The sequence below is a fragment of the Sparus aurata genome, chromosome 2 (assembly GCF_900880675.1).
Source record: "Sparus aurata chromosome 2, fSpaAur1.1, whole genome shotgun sequence".
Classification (NCBI taxonomy): Eukaryota; Metazoa; Chordata; class Actinopteri; order Spariformes; family Sparidae; genus Sparus; species Sparus aurata.
In genome coordinates this window covers 2,749,749-2,771,254 of record NC_044188.1, presented here as the reverse complement: position 1 = coordinate 2,771,254, position 21,506 = coordinate 2,749,749, and the positions used below count along the sequence as shown (strand labels likewise).

Genomic DNA, 21,506 nt, shown 5'->3' with positions numbered 1-21,506 from the left:
TGTTGTCCTCGGAGCCGATGGAGGTGCAATGGAAGGTAATGGCCTGAGAGCTGACGGAGAGTCGGTGGCGGCTGGCAGCCTGGGAGCCGACGGACAGTCGCAAGCAGCCACCGAACTCGGCCGGTCCTTTGACCGAGGGGCAGGGACAGAACTCTGCCAGGCCTCCAACTGAGGAGCTGGGACAGGACTAGGCGCCATCTGGAACGCCAACTTAGAATCACTGTGCCCCCCGAGCAGCTGCTGCCTCCTCCAGGCCTCTGTCTCTCTCTGTACCGACCAATCTCACTTCCTCTGGTGGATCAGAGCCTCGGCTGTGCCTGGCTGCTGCTGCTGCTCTGTCCCGGAGGATGTGGGGTCCAGAAAACAGAATCGCTCTGGGCAGCAAATAAGTCTGTGAAACTAGTTCAGACTGGTCCAAGGTGAAACCAGTTCACTGACTGGTGTGTGGATGCTGTCATGGGATCACATCCTTTAAAAGAGCTCCGTGAACGAAGACTTAGCATTGAACGCTAACAGCATGGGGTCAGAACTTTACACTGTGTTTTAAGCATCTTAACATGCTCCACATCTCACACCAAAAGTTATGCAACATCAGCAGACACCTTAGCACACAGCACTGTAGCGTGTATGACTCAAAATGAATAAAAAAGTAGTTAAAACAGTGTGTTTGTGCAAACAGCTCCTTACCTGTTTGTTGACATCGGCGTCTTCCGGTAGCTAGACCAAACTAGTCAATCCGTCAAGCGTGCACTTACTCCCTCACTGGCGGAGACGGAAACGTATTCCAGCATTTTCGTGTTTCTGTTCATAATGTACATGTCCATGTTACAGCCTGTCATGAGCCATGAGCCTTACAATAGCCTGTTAAGCCTGTTAAGTGCACACTCGATGGATATGCTAGTTTGGTCTAGCTACCGGAAGGCACGGATGTCAACAAACAGGTGTGTGGCTGCTTGCACAAACACACTGTTTTAACTACTTTTTTATTCATTTTGAGTCATACACGCTACAGTGCTGTGTGCTAAGGTGTCTGCTGATGTTGCATAACTTTTGGTGTGAGATGTGGAGCATGTTAAGATGCTTAAAACACAGTGTAAAGTTCTGACCCCATGCTGTTAGCGTTCAATGCTACGTCTCCGATCACGGAGCTCTGTAATGGCTGGACCAAATTTGTTGGCGTCTTCGGTACTGGCAAGTCAAGGGTAGCTTGAGCAATGAAGCTGCATGTTTAAATCGACCGAAGTTCTCCTTTAAGTACACTGACTATATATTCATATGTTGAGGTGAGTGATAACAGATGCAGCTCATCCGGTTGTGTTCTTATGTGTCTCCATCATATCCACAAACAAGATGCACCGGATTAATGAGGAGAAATAAACACACTCAGACAGACAGTTCCCTTAGAAAATAATATAATAACTATAACATTCTGTTATATTTTGGTTTTCAAAGTGTTCCCTCATCAGGACCTGTATGTTTATCACAGGAGATGTTAGTGATGGAGGGATTTAAGCCATTGAACATGTTTGTAGATTTTACAAGAGTATAAACCTGTGTGATTTAACTGAAGCGTTGAAAGCACCAGTGAGTAGTTTTTTCCCACCTCTGAGCTGAAAGATGTCCCATTATACTTTTTCCAAAAAGTATAATGGGACATCTCGGACCAGAGGGCAGAGGTATTCCACAGGACAAGCTTCTCCTCACCAACAAATCTGGAGATCAGGCAGGAGTCAGCCTCCTCGGGGAGGCTGAAGGTGTAAGAGTCCGATTCCCATTTGATGATGATACGTTCTTCTGCATGAATGTTGTTGATGAGAGCAAACAGCAGGAAGGAGAGCTCTGCAACTGCAGCCATTCTGCTCTGAGGACAAGCAAACACTGACACCTCTCACCCGATTATCTCTATATTAACCCTCATCAGCAGCTTGTCATTAGTGGCTGGAGGAACGTGACTTCTTTATCTCATCATCACAGGAAACTTTGACGTATTCGGCTCTGTACCAAGGAATCTAATCAAAAGATTAGACACATGTTGTGAAATTACTTTTAGACACATTAAAGGTGTTAACTTGAGTTTACTGCAAGATTTATCTAAACAGAAGTCCCCAAACTAGTGACATGCTGTTGAACCATGGCTCCTGAGAATCTTCATTATTTGCATTATTTCTTGTAACATGTAATCAGACATATGTGACATGTGTTAGTTTGCTTTGCTTAATTACTGCATCAGTAAAACATAAGAAACATTGAGCTTCATCAGCTATTAAAATAAATAAACAACATTAATGTTTAACATTTCCTCTCCAAAACTACATAGTGCACCTTTAATTAATGACAAAATATAAATCAGTACTGTAGATTAGTTAATATCTTTAACTGTAATTTCTTGGATTCAGTTTTTCTCCCTTTATTTTGAAGTATTCACCGGAAATCTAATTACATGTGTTGCAGTTCTTCAATCTGACCACTAGAGGGCGCGTGGCGCTCTGTACTGCATTGTTACTGTATTGTCACGGCCCTCTAGTGGCCACAGGGAAGAACTGCACATCACAACTAATTACATCTGGTGTACTTTCAAAGTAAGACTAATTAAGTGATCATTTCGGTCAGGTCCAGTGCCCTGCAGACCTCTTCAGCCTCTTCTGTGGGGTTTCCCTTTTCCAGTACAATGTGAGTGGACACACACACACACACACACACACACACACACACACAAATAAATAAAATAAATCATAAAGTATGTTAAAATATAGAATATCAGTCTCATCCTCTCGAACACATGTACAGGCTCATATTGCTTCATCCTGCCCCAGTTTCTGGGTTACGGTGACCTGCTAACTTTACAGTGACGTAGCAGTGTTAATGAACAATAATGAGGGCTAGAGTTTGATTTCATGTGCTTGTGTTTTAATACAGCATCCTGTATATAAACAGTTTATAATAAAAAACATGTGAATCCGAAGTTCTTTAAATGACCTTTAAACAACCAAAATGTTTCATCATGTTCTGAATCTGAGAATCACACTAAATAAATAAATTTACTCTGGTTTGTACTCTGGTTTTCCCTCTACTATCCATCAGCTGCAAGTGAGTTCGCATGGCCTGAAGTTTTACTGAACAAAGTGTCTCCCCCTGACTGCATCACCTCACTTCACATAATGAAATATATCCTTTTCCTCAGTTCTTTGGACTCTACTGGTCTCACTGGTGGTCATCCTCATCGGCTTCATCTCCTTCAACGTTGTGCCAACACCTGTTGACCACACAGACTCCTCCGCTTCTTCTTCCTCTTTCATCTGTGAGGAAGATCACAACAACGCTCCTGTGGCCACTCAGGATGACATCACCAAGCAGGAAGTGGCTGTGAGGATCACCACTGAGGAAGAGGAGGATGGAGGAAGAGCGGCCTCAGTGATGCTGTTGGTCGCTGCACTAAACTGTGAGCTTTCTATCATGTTGAATCAATGTGTATTAATTAAATAACTTTACTGCAAAATTGAGGGAAACTTCTGATGTTCAAGTATTAAGTAAATTCAAGTATCACACATCATGTTATTTCTGTTTTATCAACAAAGATCAGCTGTCTTTAATCCACTGGCTGTTAGATTTTTTTACAATTTCTTGTGTGTGTGGATGTTTTACAAAACACAGCAAACAACATGTGTAATAATACATTTTATCAAATAATTAAAATCTTATCTCTACGATATGTTGTAGTGTATTGTTGATAATTTTGACTTTATCTGAATGGTAATTTAAAGACGTATTTCCCCGCTGAAAAAATGTCTCCTTCATAAATCAGGTCCGTCTTTACAGCAGAAATACACAAATATTTTTAAAATTGATGCGACATGACCTGAGAAAACTGAGAAAAAGGGTTATGGTGTTCCCTTTTGCTCAAAAGGTAGAAAACTGAGGCAAAATGGAGCAAAGTTTCCCGCTGTTGTAAATACTACAGAAACTAACCCAGCCACTTCAAAATTGGAAGAAGCATCAACAGACCAGAATACGATAATAACTTTACAGAAAGCAGCAGCTGCCCCGACAACGTAGAAATAACCACAATAAAGAAAATATCAGCTGGGATGTACTGGAGCTCAGTGTTTCATCATTCTGACATCATTACAGCCTCCTTCTGCTGCGTTGTTGGGAAACTCCCGGGTCAAACCTCCTCAGTCGACTCCGCCGGATCTCCTCAAGTCTCAACTCCTCCTCAGTGGGCTGGAAACCAGAACGGTGAGGTGCAGCTTCTTCCCGCCTGGGTGTTCCTAAAAAGTTAGATATTCTTACTAAATCTGTATATTTCAAATATTTATTCAGCTCTTATTCACAGTGACTTGAAGCTAAAGCACACATCAGCCACTTACTGCATTATTTGTCTCTCATACCTCGAATATTCAGGCTGTTTCTGATCGCCAGTTCTATCTGCTCTTCCTCAGTCAGTCCTGCGATGTCAGATTCTCTGTAATCAGACGTCATATTGGTTTGTTCATGCTGTGGATCTTCTGAGTAATCTCGTCTTGTCCCACTGTAGCCTGCGCACAAACATTTACACACATACAGACAATACATTTAGATTAAATACACATTAACACAACAGTAAGAAATAAAGGATGGATTTATGCACTTCTCCTAGCACGTCCTGCTACCTTCAGTGGATTTAAGTTACTGAATAACCGTCATCATTTATAATCTCTGTATCTTATATTTTACATCCCACTATAAGGATGTTTTCTCAAATGCTGTTACCTGAATAGCTGAAGTATGAACCTGGTCGCAGGTTATTTCCATCTGAAGACACGATCTCTGGTGGAGGGCAAACAAAAGAGACCTTTTGTGAATATTACAAGTTTTGGTAACACGCTCTGACTCTTTGACACAGTTTACATTCAGATATATACAGATCTGGATCAGTGGCGTACACAATTTAAGGGATTATAATCAAATATTTAAACTGGCACTGGACAACTTTCTTGCTTTAACTGTTCTTCAGGAGTAAATACTGATGTCACAGTAAAAAGTGACAGGGAAAGCGCAAGGACAGGGCCAGTTGGAAAGCTTTTTATTTACTCTTTAAAATAAGAGAATTAATTAATTTAGAATTAATCAGCTTAAAGTGAAGTTATAATGTATGAAATGAACGGCAAAGAATGGGTCTGTTTTGTAATAGGAGGAAGAACACTGATCCTGCCTCCGTCTAAAGAGGACATGTAGCGTGGGATCATGGGAGTTGTTGTCTTCATTGTTAAAAAACTACCACTGTAAATTAATCTGGTACATTTCTGTGGTTTGAATATATAACAAAGGGTTAGTCGACATTTTAATGCAGAAATGTTCCATGTTAAATGTTTAAGAAATCAACATACACACACGTTCAGACCTGCACATGTCTGCATGATGGTCTTCAGAGGGCCCAGAGTGAACAACAGACCCACCAGGATACCTGCCAGGTGGCCAATCAAAGAGGACCTGAAGAAGAGCGCAGAGCAGGACAAAAAATACAGAATTACATCGTTTTACAGAATTATAATCAGCACAATTCACTGTGACTTAGAGAGGTGACTGCAAACGTTTGAAAGCTTCAGACTGTTTCTCCAGTGATTTATTACTTTCTTTGCTTGTTTTCTTTAAAGTTTCTGTGTTAATCACCACTCTACGGTAGCCCGGAGGGACAAGTGAGAACTGATGAGTGAGTCTGATCTAAAGTGTTTTCTTCTGTGATTATGATTCAAAAGAAGTTCCTTCCTTTTTTTCCATCTATGAAAAGATTTTTTTGGTTATTGCAAATTTTTTACTGAAAAAACAAAAAACTAATATGTTATTTACATATACATACATTGTTTATAGGAAAACAGAAAACAATTTAACTCATGAAAGTGTTGTATTTACACGATTTTTAATTTGTTTTTATTGCAATATTTTTTTTTTTTTGTGTGTGTGTGTGGAAAAATTCCTCTGACCTTTTTTTTACAAAATGGGTTTGATTGGACTTCACCAGGAACAAATTCTCACTTTCCCCTCAGGGCTTCCATACAAACCTCCTCTCCAGTAAATTTAATCTGCACATTGACATCTTTAACATATTTAATATGCTTCATTTCAAGTGGGACCAGATTACAGAATTAGTATGTTTTCAGGTCATTTAAATAATTAATTGGTGTCGTATCTCACCTAGGATTGATTAGGTAGATCAGCACCAGCTCCACCCAGCTAGCGAATCGGTTGGACACACGAAAATGGAGCACGTAGGTCACACCTCCGGGGTTGTAATGGTTACAGACCACCTTCAGAGCAAACAGGACACCTAGGAGCAGAATTGTATCAGTGATTTTTCTGTCAGATTGCTAATCAATTAAATAAATTTAAAAGATGTGTTACATTGGCTCTGATGCAACATCCTCTCACACAACATCCTGCCCACACCAATATCTGATTGGTAACACGTCAAAATTAACAGCCTATGAACACTAAATGATATGAATCTGTAAAGTAACTACTAACTAAATGTATCAAATAAATGTGGTAGAGAGGAAGAATAAAGCAGAAGAAAATAGAAATACTCAAGTGAAGTACCTCAAAATTATACTTTATACTTTTAAAGGTCAACCCCTGCTAGAAATTAAAGCTTAAAACAAACACGTTTGTAGTTTGTACCTGAGAAGCCGACAGCACACTCGTTGCTTTGAGCGGCAAACATTCTCACCAACGGATCAGGGTCGTCGATGAGTTGCGTCAGCGCTGCCTGCAGCAGGAGATACACCAGATCGGTGAGCAGAGAGAAGACCGACAGCATGTAGAGGAACCAGCCTCCACCCAGACGTCGCTCCAGCCTGATGCCTTTCCAGAGGAAGGACGCCATGTTGAAGTAGAGGTGCCAGTCATCCACGTGGTGCAGGGGGGACAGGAAGAGGCGACGCCACTCTTTATTCCTGTACACATGATGGAGGCTCACACAGGCCTGAAGATTGGATGGAAGGAAAGTAATGATCAACAATCACAGTGATCTAATATAAGCAATAACAATCAGTGGTGGAGTACATTTACATACATACATGCATTTAAAACTAAATTACAAAAATATTTCTATATGGATAACTGTATATATCTTCTGTGTTATTTGGAGCATGGGGGAGTTTATGAGCTTTCATTTCTTTATGCAATCCTGCGTTTTATAATAAACGATAAATTAACATGTACCTTATGTTTCTTGGCCAGGACCAGTTGCCGGGCAACCAGTGGAGACAGGAAATAGTCACACTCAAACAGGTTTATTGGCAGGTAAGTTTTGACAAACAAGGAATGATCTTTGGTGTTTTGGTGCATAACGGTAAATAATAAGAACAAGGGGATACTGCAAGTCAAGAAGCAGACATAGAAAATTTACATTACATTATACATTTTTAAACATGCACACTAGACTTTAAGTTAAAGATATGTTTCTGTACGATATACGAACTTTAAGTATAGAGTGATGTAGTTTGTGATCCTAAAATCTGGAAATCAGTTTTCATTTCTGCACTTTGGTTCCATCGTCTAAAAGTCTATGTGGGTTTTTTTAAATTGGTTTTCAGTTAAAAGCTTGAAATAAGGTGTGTGGTTACTGGAGGTTGAAGATATTTACATGTTTTGTTTTAGGATATAAAATACATCATTGAATGTGCTGCAGTTTAATTATAAAGCTCTTACAAGTTTCTAAATGAGACTACAGAGGTTGTCGGGGAAGTTAAACGTCATCACAGCGAGAATCATTTACTCACCAGTCCATCTTAACAGGCCGACTTTAGTTACAAACTGTTCTGACTTTACAACTTGTACACTGATCAGTTTATAGAAAACCTATAAAGTAATTGTGCAGTAAGACTCTTAGTGGTGGTGACGTTTAAGTCATGTGACTGTGATGTTGTCTGTTTGTAGCCTAACATTAGCTTTTTACTGCTACACATTTAATTTACGCTTTAATAATCACAACAGTGGTGTTCATCTGTGGAGATTATTTTAATGGACAACATGTGTCAGAATTATACAACAGAAGTGTTTGTCACAGAGATTATTTTCAGCGATAATCCAAAATCCAATTCAATAATCCCACAGATTTTTCAGGATCTATGGGATGTTAACTTCCTACAAAAATACGTCATCCCTACATCACTCTGTGTTGCACAGGTGAATTACCTCCACCAGTGGAGCAGCGGGGAACATGTAAAGATACACATTGAATCCCAGCACAGACAGGGTGACTGCTGGGATGTTACCCAGACCCTCATGGAACAGCTGGACAACCAGGAGCAGCAGGCCCAGCTGGAAACCCCTCTGCATACTGGAAACACCCTGAGGGGAGATGATTGATGGGAAAAGTTGAATATTACAACATTTTCAGGCGATTCAATGACTTTGTTAAAGGTTTGTTTGACAACAAAACTCCACAGCAAACGTGCAATTTAACAACAATAATAAATGAAGGAAACATTCCTGCTTTTTGCCTCGATGGCTTTTTAAATATAGTTTTAATCAGGATTTTATGGTAAAAATAAATAAATAGTGTGTATTATTGTATATTCACAAACCAGGAATTGTACAACAACATACCTACTTAATTTTTGACTGCACATTTATTATGTTCAGCACCATTCTGCTTCTCTTAATCACAAAAGTCAATTCAAGTCAAGTCAAGTCAAGTCAAGAGATCTTTATTGTTCCCGGAGGGCAATTTGCGGTGCAGCCAGCAGCAAAAAACAACAATAAAAATACACAATAGTGACCAGGGACGGACTGGCCATTGGGCAATGTGAGCAAATGCCACTGCGGCCGCCGGCCGCATCACAAATAAATAAATAAATAAATGAATAAATAAATATAGAGCGGAGCGGCTGCATCAATAGGCGGCCGCAAATGAATAAATAGGCTAAATAAATAAATAAATGAATATAGCGGGGCGGCTGCGTCAAAATGCGGCCGCAAATGAATAAATGGCCAGCGGTCCTCATGGGCCATTCAGGCTGACCGACAAATCACAGAGCGATCCCAAGCTCGTTTCTCCCGGCTGTTTCGAGCGTCAATAAAGTTTTGAAGCCAAAGGGAAACCAAATTTCTCTTAATCCAATATACTGACTGGCGGACGATCTAATCACTATTTATATGCCACATACGAGTCACTATATCACAGTCATGGTTACCTTATACAGTCACAAACTTTTATATTACTCTGCATTGTTTTGTAGCGAAATGTCTTATTCAGATGTTCAAAAACGTGCATGGTTTGAAATAAAACAAATCTACCTGCATTTTTTTATTTGAATAGCTGTTTGCAAAAGTTAAAATGAAGCAATGCCTTCTGGGAATTTCAAGACTGAATCGAGTGGACCGTCTGAGTTGTTGGAAGTTGGAGGTTGGAAGTTGGAAGTTGACTGAGTTTAAGCTAGCAAAAAAATTAATCGAGGTATCAAGCGACACAAGGTGGGAGCGGAGAAAAAGAGAGAAATCTCAGAGAGCACTGTAGGTTGACGGTGAAAAATGCTGCAAACCGACTGATTTGTTTTTAAAATCAAGTGCAGCTTCAGCTAACACTAGCGCTAATACTGTTAGCACCAGCACACCTGGGAGAAAGACAGGACAGTGAGGAATATGAGCAAGAGGAGGATGAAGAGGTAGACATGGATGACTGCGTGACGGTAAGACACGTTTGTATTATGGAGCGGCTGGCTCTGATGATTTATTAATGTGTTTTATGTATTGGGGTGTAGTTGTTTATAGCTTGGGTATTTACGTTTACTATCACCGGGGCTATCAAAAGTGCCTGTTCTTTACGTGCGTTACAAATTGCGCGTGCGCACCCCCCTTCCGTGGGCCGCTGGTGGGTGAAAATGCCAGGGCCGCTTTTTGTTCCCAGTCCGTCACTGATAGTGACACAAACGATGACGTGAAAAAATGCAACATGAAATGTACAGCATAGTACAACATAATTCCTCCCATTTACACTTTGTTTTTTTATTATCTAACGAGCAGGCAAACAACAAGGAACAGACTATAATAACTCCTACTCTTCCTCTGCATGCTGAAGGAGCAGCTGATTAAGACATGTGATAAAAACACTGACAACAAGGCGTCAAAGTTTTCGTCCAGAACACATTCTGATAAAATATCTCAATAAACATATAAACTTTTATACTCACAGCTCATCCGACTGTTAATGATCAGCAAGGCATGTTTATCTCCACCCAGCCCAACTGTGAAAGAGCCAGAAACGAAACTTAAGTCCTGAAAAAATTAAACAATGCCACTGTACATTCCTTCGCCACAGCGCCACCTACTGACTTGAATGATTAACAAAAGTACAAACAAGACTGTCGGGCAAACAGCAGGCAGGAGAGCTCTGCGACTGCAGCCATTCTGCTCTGAGGACGAGCAAACACTGACACCTCTCACCTGATTATCTCTATATCAACCCTCATCAGCAGCTTGTCATTAGTGGCTGGAGGAACGTGACTTCTTTATCTCATCATCACAGGAAACTTTGACGCATTCGGCTCTGTACCAAGGAAACTAATCAAAAGATTAGACACATGTTGTGAAATGACCAGTGGCGGTTCTAGACCAGTTTTAATAGGGGGGCCAGGTTGGGGCTGGCTTTTTTGTTAGGGGGCACATACAACCTGGAAAAAAGGACAAATCCCTCATTCAGACAAAGCAGTGTTTACAATTTCAGCAATTTTGATTGGGTAGTAAACTGCTGAGACACTTTATTTCTGCCTTTCCCTTCAGAACAAAATCAGTGCAAGAAATCTGTCATTGTATTATTAATGCAGACTCCCTGTCAGGGGGGCCACAGGGGGGTCCAGACTCAGAGTTACGGGGGCACTGGCCGCAAAATAGTGTTTTTTATTTTGAAATATAATTTATGAAATAATAAAATCAATCAAAACAGTAAAATGTTCCAAGTATATTTAAAATGGTAAAAGCTCTTTTTGACCTGATTATATTTTTCATTTATAATCAGTTTTTCCATATAAATCATTGTTTGATCAATAGGTAACACTTTATAATAATAATATATCATAACTAAATGGTATAATTAATTAAACTTAAGCTAATAATTATTTCACTGCTGATAAACAATGAGATGCTTCATGCATCATTTATCAAGTTCATCAGGCAACTTTATAATATCATCTAAATAATATTTACAGATCAACTACACAGTATTTATTAATCATTTACAGTTTTATGAACTCAAGTTGCAACTCTACAAGAAACAATTTGTCAATAAATTGTTCCTGAAGCAGATCATGATTTGTTCGCAGTGAAACAATTACGAATGAAAGTTTATTTATTAATGATGATATTATAAAATATTACAGATGCATATTTCCATTCTATTTCTGAACACTTTTAGAGTTTAGATACAAAAGACAATATTCAGAGCTTCAGAAACGTGTTGCTGACACAACACAAAAAGAAAAATAGTTCAGTATCTTGTTACAACGTGAAAACTTTGATGCTATAACAAGATGTTTTTACATAATAACAAGATCTTTTCATGTTATTAAAGATATTTTACATTATCATGTTAAAACATGAACATTTTATTATAACAATAAACTTTTCACATTATAACATGATACTGAACTGTTTTTCTTTTTGTGGCGTGGCGGCAACACGCTGCCGTACGAAACACTACAGGCACTGATAAAAACTATAATGTGAACGTTGGAGTTAATCTGACTTTAAGATATATTTTGCACTGAGAGATGGGTTACTTATAATAATTACAATCAGAAGTAACAATCAACACAGTAAAAACTGGGTATCAACATGTATTGTTCATTTATACAGATGACTGATACAGATCAAACTATAATAACAGTTATATAGCACTAACAACACTACAAGATACAGTTATTATATATATAAATGCATAAAAACAACTCAGATTTCTTCACATACAGTTGAAAAAACAAAATCACATAATCATCAGAACAAGATTTAATTTCAAGGAAAAAGATAGAAAATATACATTCAGTGAAATGTTCAAAGATTACTTGCATACATGTTTAAAGCGACTTAAAAACATAAAGTTATTATACATATTATTATAATTATTATTATTATTATTATTATTATTATTATTATTATTATTATTATTATTATCATTATACATCACTATACACAAACTAGTACAGAAACTGAGGGGACAACCTTAAAACTATAATTAGTATTTCTGTTATTATCATTATTAATATTATAACTGTCAGCTATTTATTCCCATGCTATAAATATCAATAACATTATTACATTTAGTTTTCTTTATTGTGACGACCTCTTTTGGAAACACTTTCTACTGAACGTGATTAATAAATGGTAAATGTAGAGATAATTAAAGTTAATAGTTATTCTTCTGTTGACAAACAATCAGATGTTTTACAAACTCTTTATTAAGCACTTGTTTATTGTGACGTGGCAACTGATGTTGATAACACTTTGTAAATGTTAATAAATACTGTGTAGTTCATCTGTAAACATTATTTGGATGAATATTAAAAAGTTGCACATGATGTTGATCAACATTTAAATTTGTTAATAAAGCATGTTTTGTTAGCAGTGAAATAACTATTAACTGAGATTTAATTTAGTATAAATTGAATCATTTTTTAAAGATGTTGTTATGAAGTGTTACCCCTCTTTTTATTTATTTTTTAAATTTTCCTCACCTCTCAACAACAACAACATCAAAACGTCTTATAATCAGATAATAATACTACAACTACTATTAATAGTAATAATAACAATAATCTGTCTCCATCTTTCTCTGAAGTTTAAACATGTTCAATTGGCATGAATTGGCCACCATCAACATATATAATGTTATATAATATAATATAATATAATATAATGTTATATAACATAGAACCTCCTGTATTAGAGATGAAATGAGTACTTACATGTACAACAGGTGATGAACCATGATGATGAGTAAGTATGAACATACAGTTTGTTTATTAACTGTCTGTCTGAGCTGGACGCTGCTCTCCTCTCCTGGTCCTCTGGTTCACAGCGACCACAACAACACAGAGGATCACCAGCAGACCAGGGAGCAGTGAGGACCTCACCGTGTAGAGGGTGAAGTCCATCCCAGAGGGCTCTCTGGACTTCAGAACAGTTCTGGAGGATGACGCACACTGGTCATCTGGGCCAATCACGGCACACCAGTACTCTCCTGTGTCTTCCAGTGAGACATTAGAGAGAATCATCAAGCCGTCATCTTCAGATATGTTTAGCCTGCTCTTCAGATCAGATGTTAAATCATATTGAACCAAGCGTCTGCCTTCTGTTTGGTTTGACTTGATGAACCAGAGGTGCCCCTTACCCTCTTCCCAACCTTTGCATCTGAAAGTGACATTGTCTCCTTCTGAGAAGAGCTCGACAGCAGGTGGGTCAGATTTGGGGCATGCCGCCAGGTAATACCATTGAACATGGTTGTAGATTTCACAAGAGTAAAAACCTGAGTGATTTACCTGAAGTGATGAAAACACCAGTGAGTAGTTGTTTTCCACCTCTGAGCTGGAGGAGTTCTCATTATACTTTTTCCAAAGTGGTGGCTGGCCGTCAGTGAACTCAACAGCAGGGCACTGTAACACAGCTGTCTCTCCCACTGTGTGGAGGATCCACTCTGATGGTAGTTCTAACTTTACAGAGTGACTGCTGACACACTGCTGTTGGTTCATCACCAGACAGGTGTAAAATTTTAACCGTGTTAACTTGAAGTTGTAAATACGAAGTCCTGATGAGGTTTTCACCTCTTGGGATTTTCCTTCAACATCATCCATCACCGATGTTACACTGTCCCCAAAAACTCTTGTCCAAATGTCGTCCCAATATTCAGAATCAGTCTTGAGCCACTGGATGTCCAGATTGTCAGCCGCTCCCTCACATGGCAGGTCCACTGTTTCTCCAACTGTAACATCAACTCCTCTGTGAAAATGTATCGTACTACAAACAATGATAGTGATGTTGTTCTCATATGTCACGTTGCCCCAACACTTCTCTTGGTACTGGCCGGAGTCTGAGTGGGTCAGGTTCCAGATCATGTAAAAAGAAATATTGTCTCTGCTGAAAACTAACAGTCGTTGTTTCAATTCTTCAGGTACTGTGGAGTTCTGGGACCAGAGGGCAGAGGTATTCCACAGGACGAGCTTCTCCTCACCAACAAATCTGGAGATCAGGCAGGAGTCGGCCTCCTCGGGGAGGCTGAAGGTGAAAGAGTCCGATTCCTCTACGATGATGATATGTTCTTCTGAATGAATGTTGTTGATGAGAGCAAACAGCAGGAAGGAGAGCTCTGTGACTGCAGCCATTCTGCTCTGAGGACGAGCAAACACTGACACCTCTCAATTGATTATCTCTATATTAACCCTCATCAGCAGCTTGTTATTAGTGGCTGGAGGAACGTGACTTCTTTATCTCATCATCACAGGAAACTTTGACGCATTCGGCTCTGTACCAAGGAACCTAATCAAAAGATTAGACACATGTTGTGAAATGACTTTTAGACATATTAAAGATGTTAACTTGAGTTTACTACAAGATTCATCTAAACAGAAGTCCACAAACTAGTGACATGCAATAATTTTCATTATTTGCACAACATAATGTAATCAGTAACATGTAATCAGACATGTGTGACGACTGTTTGTTTGTTTTGATTATTTACACTGAGCTTCATCAGCTGTAAAACATACACATTTATGATTTTACCTGATGATGTCACCAAGTGAAATGAAAGTGTGAGGCAACGGTTCATTCTCAGAAAAACTAATCTGAACCAAATGTCAGTGGCAATCCATCCAACAGCAAAAGCAAAAGGACGCGCAGTCTGTGAAAGCGACACATGTTACACTATATTGTACAAGTGGGAAGTGTTCTCCAATTTTACATGGGAAATATTTGAGTACAATACAAAATTATCTATGTTCCCTAGTTCTATGTATGTGCTTGACAGGGCCCCTATTTCCCAGGGTAGTATGTTATGTCCCAGGATTAGCGTCAGGGCTTTGACCCAAACCCAATAGGAGAGTTAAAATGTTTTAACAGGATATTTAGGTAGGGAACATAGGACCCTGGAAACACAGAACGATGGGAACACTGAGACCATGAGAATGTGGGAACATTAAACCTTAGCAACAAAGTGTTGTTTCTGGCCTGTCTTTATCAAACGTGTTGGTGTGTAGTTTGGTGATATAATAATTCGGCGGAGGCAAGGCTGGGTGTGATGATAGAGCAATCTTTACTGAAACAGATCTCAAGCCTGCATCCGAACCAGTGTGGCCACACCCAGTGTCCCTAATCTATGGCAAAGACTTTGACCTCTGCTCTACCAGAAATCCTCTAGAGCCTTCGATCGAGGAAATCTACAAGTAACCACCCAACTGTGCCTGTGTGGTCCTTTTTTTAGTCCCTTCGCCTGCACCTACCTACTTCTTCTAATTGGTCACTTTGGTGGATTGAGGGTCCATCTATCCAATAGGTGAAAGAAGAGTTAGTCTGCCTCCCTGCTCATCATCTGTAAATCACCTAACTCTGCTGCTGTCACTCCTCGCCCTCTGAAGTTGACCGGATTGTCCCTCTGGCCATCCATGGAAATGTAAACGTTTAGACATCTCCAACGATCTGGCATGAGGGCCAAACTCAGTTTTAGTACCCTGTCGGGGCTTCACCTTCTAGCTAACCTTTAACCCTCTAGCTAACCTCTAATGCACACAGAGAGCTGAAATAACGACTCTGGGGACACCTGGACCTGTAAACCCAACACTGTCCACATTCCGTAATTCACAAAAGGAGAAACAACTGGTCATTGTTAAATCATAGCTCAGAATGTGTCGCTGTCCAGACATCTCAATCGGACTCTGGGAACATAGGGCCATGAAGTGTGTGGGAACAGAGGATCATGGGAACTTAAGCCCACAAGAATGTGGGAACATAGGACAACAGTGACATAGATATGCTCCTAATGTCTCAACCAAACTTCATGAAACTCAGTAACTGTATGTATTGCATATGGACTTGCTATCATAAGTAAGACCCCCCTAAATACTCTTATGTTACTATAGGTAGTCACTTAGTGCACCTGTTGATCATTTGTGATTGAACATGCATTGTTGTTGGACTAAAAAAGATGTAATCTCTGAAGCTGAACTGAGGAAAGCAGAGCTGAAAGGTTATGTTTTAAGAGTTTTCTCAGCTTTGTTTTCCAGTGAGCAGCTCAGCCTACAATAAAGAGTTTTTGCAGTTTTTCACTCTCACCACAAGATGTCGCTGTCTTGTTATCATTAAATACAGTGCGTTTAAAATTATGCTGAAATAAGATGTTTTTTGCCCTGTTTTTTTTGAATAGTGTGCTTTGAGGAAAACATTGCATATTTTTTCCAAGAATTTAATCAAGATGATCGAACTGAATTTGGTTTTCCACACCAGGGAAATTGTTTGTTTGTATCCAGGTTTGATGTTTTGTTTCATTGTTCACAATGGGTGATGCTGGAGAAGACCAAAAAATGTTCAAAGTAAGTCATTGCTTAATAATACAATCAACACCATCTTCACAATGACATTGAAGTTTTTAACATTTGTTTAAACAATTAAATGTTTTGCTCTTTATGTTAGAATATCGAGGACGCTAAACAGAATAACAAAGTGGGAATCTCCATCAACATGTTTATGTTGATGGTGCAATCATAAGTTAAGATAGCACTGTTTGGATAGTCATATCATGGAGATTTGTGGTTTTGTCCTTGTCGGAATTTGTATATTTAGTATGCTGGAACACAGTGAGACAAAGCTGCAGGATGTTCCATTTTTCTCACATTTGATTCGGGTTGAAAAAGAAAGAAGCATTTTTTTTGTAATTATTTGCATGTCACATGAAAAAACAATATTGATTAATCGTGTATTTTTGATGTAGGCCTAATCATTTTAATTATTGTGACAACAAAACAATTACTATCCTGTGTATTTTATTGATTGTTTGTGTTTTGATACAGTAATGTTAGTAAGTAAAATGTACTCACATAGCTCTTTTTCAAAGCCAGATATTCCAAAGTGCTTCCTATATCATGAACGCATCAAATGTTATGTGCGAGGTACGCTTGATGAATTATAATCTTTTTAAATTCCTACTTATTTCTTGTTAATGATCTCATGGCAACCTCATACGTGAAAGCACCGCCCTTAGCCGAGGCTGGGAGGGAGCTGGAATGTCGGACTTTTTCACCGTCGTCCATGAACGCACCAACGTTCGCTTTCTACTGACGGGCTGCGACCCGCCCCAGACTTTGAAAGGACATCTGCACCAACCAATCCGCGGCAGGCGATGCTGGAATTAACCAATGAGACGTCCGAGGCTGCGTGTTAGGGGGCGGGTGCTTCTGTGCTGGCAAAATAATGTGCAATTAGACAACTGTATTTCTTGTAGACACTAAAATGAAAAAGAAAAAAAAAAAAAAACTGAGTAAGCAAATGCAACAAAATAGTGTTTTTTACAAATATAAATATATAAAAATATAATATATTAAATAATAAATCAATCAAAACAGTTAAATGTTCCAAGTATATTTAAAATGAAAAAGCTCTTTTTCCATATAAGTGATTGTTTCATCAATATAAGGTAACACTTTGTAATAACCATCATTAATAAATGGTAACTGTATAATCAATTAAACTTTAGCTAATTATTATTTCACTGCTGATAAACACTGAGATGCTTCATGCATCATTCATCAAGTTCATCAGGCAACTTTATAATATAATCTAAATAATGTTGACAGATGAACTACACAGTATTTATTAATCATTTACAGTTTTATAAATACAAGTTGCAACTCTACAAGAAACAATTTGTCAATAAATTGTTCATAAAGCAGATCATGATTTGTTCACAGTGAAACAATTACGAAGGAAAGTTTATTTATTAATGATGATATTATAAAATATTACAGATGCATATGTCCATTCTATTTCTGACACTTTTAAAGAGTTAAAATACAAAAGACAAAATTCAGAGCTTCAGAAACGTGTTGCTGACACAACACAAAAAGAAAAATAGTTCAGTATCTTGTTACAACGTGAAAACTTTGATGATATAACAAGATGTTTTTACATAATAATAAGATATTTTCATGCTATTAAAGATATTTTACATTATCATGTTAAAACATGAACATTTTTATTATAACAATAAACTTTTCACATTATAACATGATACTGAACTGTTTTTCTTTTTGTGGCGTGGCGGCAACACGCTGCCGTACGAAACACTACAGGCACTGATAAAAACTATAATGTGAACGTTGGAGTTAATCTGACTTTAAGATATATTTTGCACACTGATGGATGGGTTACTTATAATAATTACAGTCAGAAGTAACAATCAACAGTAAAAACTGGGTATCAACATGTATTGATCATTTATACAGATGACTGATACAGACCAAAGTATAATAACAGTTATATAGCACTAACAACACTACAAGATACAGTTATTATATATATAAATGCATAAAAGCAACTCAGATTCCTTCACATACAGTTGAAAAAACAAAATCACATCATCATCAGAACAAGATTTAATTTTAAGGAAAATGATTAGAAAATATACATTCAGTGAAATGTTCAAAGATTACTTGCATACATGTTTAAAGCGGCTTAAAAACATAATGGTATTATACATATTATTATAATACATCACTATACACAAACTAGTACAGAAACTGAGGGGACAACCTTAAAACTATTATTAATATTTCTGTTATTATCATTATTAATATTATAACTGTCAGCTATTTATTCCCATGCTATCAATATCAATAACATTATCACATTTAGTTTTCTTTATTGTGACGACCTCTTTTGGAAACACTTTCTACTGAACGTGATTAATAAATGGTAAATGTATAGTTAATTAAAGTTAAGTTAATAGTTATTCCACTGTTGACAAACGATCGGATGTTTTACAAACTCTTTATTAAGCACTTGTTTATTGTGACGTGGCAACTGATGTTGATAATAGTAGAACGTCTCTGATAATACTTTGTAAATGTTAATAAATACTGTGTAGTTCATCTGTAAACATTATTTGGATGAATATTAAAAAGTTGCACATGATGTTTATCAACATTTACATTTGTTAATAAAGCATGTTTTGTTAGCAGGGAAATAACTGTTAACTAAGATTTAATTTAGTATAAATTGAATCATTTTTTAAAGATGCTGTTATGAAGTGTTACCCCTCTTTTTTTTTTTTTTTTTAAATTTTCCTCACCTCTCAACAACAACATCAAAACATCTTATAATCAGATATTAATACTACAACTACTATTAATAGTAATAATAACAATAATCTGTCTCAATCTTACTCTGAAGTTTAAACATGTTCAATTTGCATGAATTGGCCACCATCAACAATTATAATACAATATAATATAATATAATATAATATAATATAATGTAATATACATTATATTATATTATATTATATTATATTATATCTGGACTTCAGAACAGTTCTGGACGATGACACACACTGGTCATCTGGGCCATAAACAACACACCAGTACTCTCCTGTGTCTTCCAGTGAGACATTAGAGAGAATCAACAAGCCATCATCTGTAAATCTGGTCAGTCTGCTCTTCAGATCAGAATCAGATGCTAAATAATATTCATTCAAGAATCTGCCTCCTGTTTGGTTTGACTTGATGAGCAATGCGTGCCCCTTACCCTCTTCCCAACCTCTGCATCTGAAAGTGACATTGTCTCCTTCTGAGAAGAGCTCGACAGCAGGTGGGCCAGATTTGGGGCACACCACCAGGTAATACCGTTGAACATGTTTGTAGATTTCACAAGAGTATAAACCTGAGTGATTTAACTGAAGTGAAGAAAACACCAGTGAGTAGTTGTTGCCCAACACTGAGACAGAGTTGTAGTAGATCTCATACTTTTTCCAAAGTGGAGGCTGGTCGTCAGTGAACTCAGCAGCAGGGCACTGTAACACAGCTGTCTCTCCCACTGTGTGGAGGATCCAGTCAAATGGTAGGTTTAACTCTACAGTTTTAAAGCTGACACACTGCTGTTGGTTCATCACCAGACAGGTGTAATATTTGATATGTCTTAACTTGATGTTGTAAATACGAAGTCCTGATGAGGTTTTCACCACTTGGGATCTTCCTTCAACATTGTCCATCACCGATGTTACACTGTCCCCAAAAACTCTTGTCCAAATGCTGTTCCTATTTCCAGAATCAGTCTTGAGCCACTGGATGTCCAGATTGTCAGCCGCTCCCTCACATGGCAGGTCCACTGTTTCTCCAACTCTGACTTCAATAACTTTGTATTCATTTCTCGTACTACAAACAATAACAGTGATGTTTTTCTGATACGTCACGTTGCCCCAACACTCCTCTTGGTACTGGCCGGAGTCAGAGTGGATCAGGTCCCGGATCATGTAAAAAGAAATATTGTCTCTGCTGAAAACTGACAGTCGTCGTTTCAAGTCTTCAGGTACTGCGGAGTTCTGGGACCAGAGGGCAGAGGTATTCCACAGGACGAGCTTCTCCTCACCAACAAATCTGGAGATCAGGCAGGAGTCGGCCTCCTTGGGGAGACTGAAGGTGAAAGAGTCCGATTCCTCTACGATGCCGATACGTTCTTCTGCATGAATGTTGTTGATGAGAGCAAACAGCAGGAAGGAGAGCTCTGCGACTGCAGCCATTCTGCTCTGAGGACGAGCAAACACTGACACCTCTCACCTGATTATCTCTATATTAACCCTCATCAGCAGCTTGTCATTAGTGGCTGGAGGGACGTGACTTCTTTATCTCATCATCACAGGAAACTTTGACGCAGTCGGCTCTGTTCCAAGGAATCTGACCTCAAAAGATCAGACACATGTTGTGAAATGACTTTTTTTGTGCAGTATGTCTGCACAAAGGTCACTTCTGTTTTTGCACTATCTGGTCAATTTCCTTAACAACCATATTTATTATCTGTATTTAAAATCTCCATTTACAAAAATGAAACAAAACAAAAAATGCTGTTAATTTTGCACTATATCATGTAAATATGTATATATGTTTATTTATTTCTTCCCTTTTTAATTTAATTGCTTATTTTTACTATTGTTTCTGTTCTTATAATATGTTTCTGTTTTTGTAATATTCTGTCGCTGCTGTGACAAACAAATTTCCCTGCCTGCGGGACATAAAAGGATTTCTGATTCTGATTCTGATTCTGATAGACACATTAAAGATGTTAACTTGAGTTTACCGCAAGATTCATCTAAACAGAAGTCCACAAACTGGTGACATGCTGTTACACCATGGCTCCTGAGAATCTTCATTATTTACATTATTTCTTGTAACATGTAATCAGACATGTGTGACACGTGTTAGTTTGCTTTGCTTTTACAGTATCTATTAATCATTTACAGTTTTTTAAACATCAGTTGCAACTCTACAAGAAGCAATTTG

At 38.1% G+C, this 21,506-nt stretch overlaps 1 protein-coding gene across 6 annotated transcripts; it reads right to left on the bottom strand.

Annotated features, from left to right (window-relative positions):
* Positions 1 to 2,890: 2,890 nt before the first annotated feature.
* LOC115570143 (rhomboid-related protein 4-like) lies at positions 2,891 to 20,780 on the bottom strand. Of its 6 annotated transcripts, none has more exons than XM_030398491.1 (9): positions 12,936 to 14,411; positions 10,170 to 10,223; positions 8,173 to 8,328; positions 6,655 to 6,958; positions 6,172 to 6,304; positions 5,381 to 5,469; positions 4,750 to 4,806; positions 4,389 to 4,535; positions 2,891 to 4,268 (listed from the first exon to the last, which is right to left on the bottom strand). In XM_030398491.1, exons 3-9 carry the CDS (start codon positions 8,314 to 8,316, stop codon positions 4,123 to 4,125), a joined length of 1,020 nt encoding a protein of 339 aa, XP_030254351.1. In that variant the 5' UTR covers positions 8,317 to 8,328; positions 10,170 to 10,223; positions 12,936 to 14,411; the 3' UTR covers positions 2,891 to 4,122. The 6 variants fall into 6 exon arrangements, 4 of the variants coding, with proteins under 4 accessions (XP_030254351.1, XP_030254359.1, XP_030254369.1 ...); XM_030398499.1 differs by lacking the exon at positions 12,936 to 14,411 and adding an exon at positions 10,423 to 10,527; XM_030398509.1 differs by lacking the exon at positions 12,936 to 14,411 and adding an exon at positions 10,308 to 10,315.
* Positions 20,781 to 21,506: the final 726 nt, after the last annotated feature.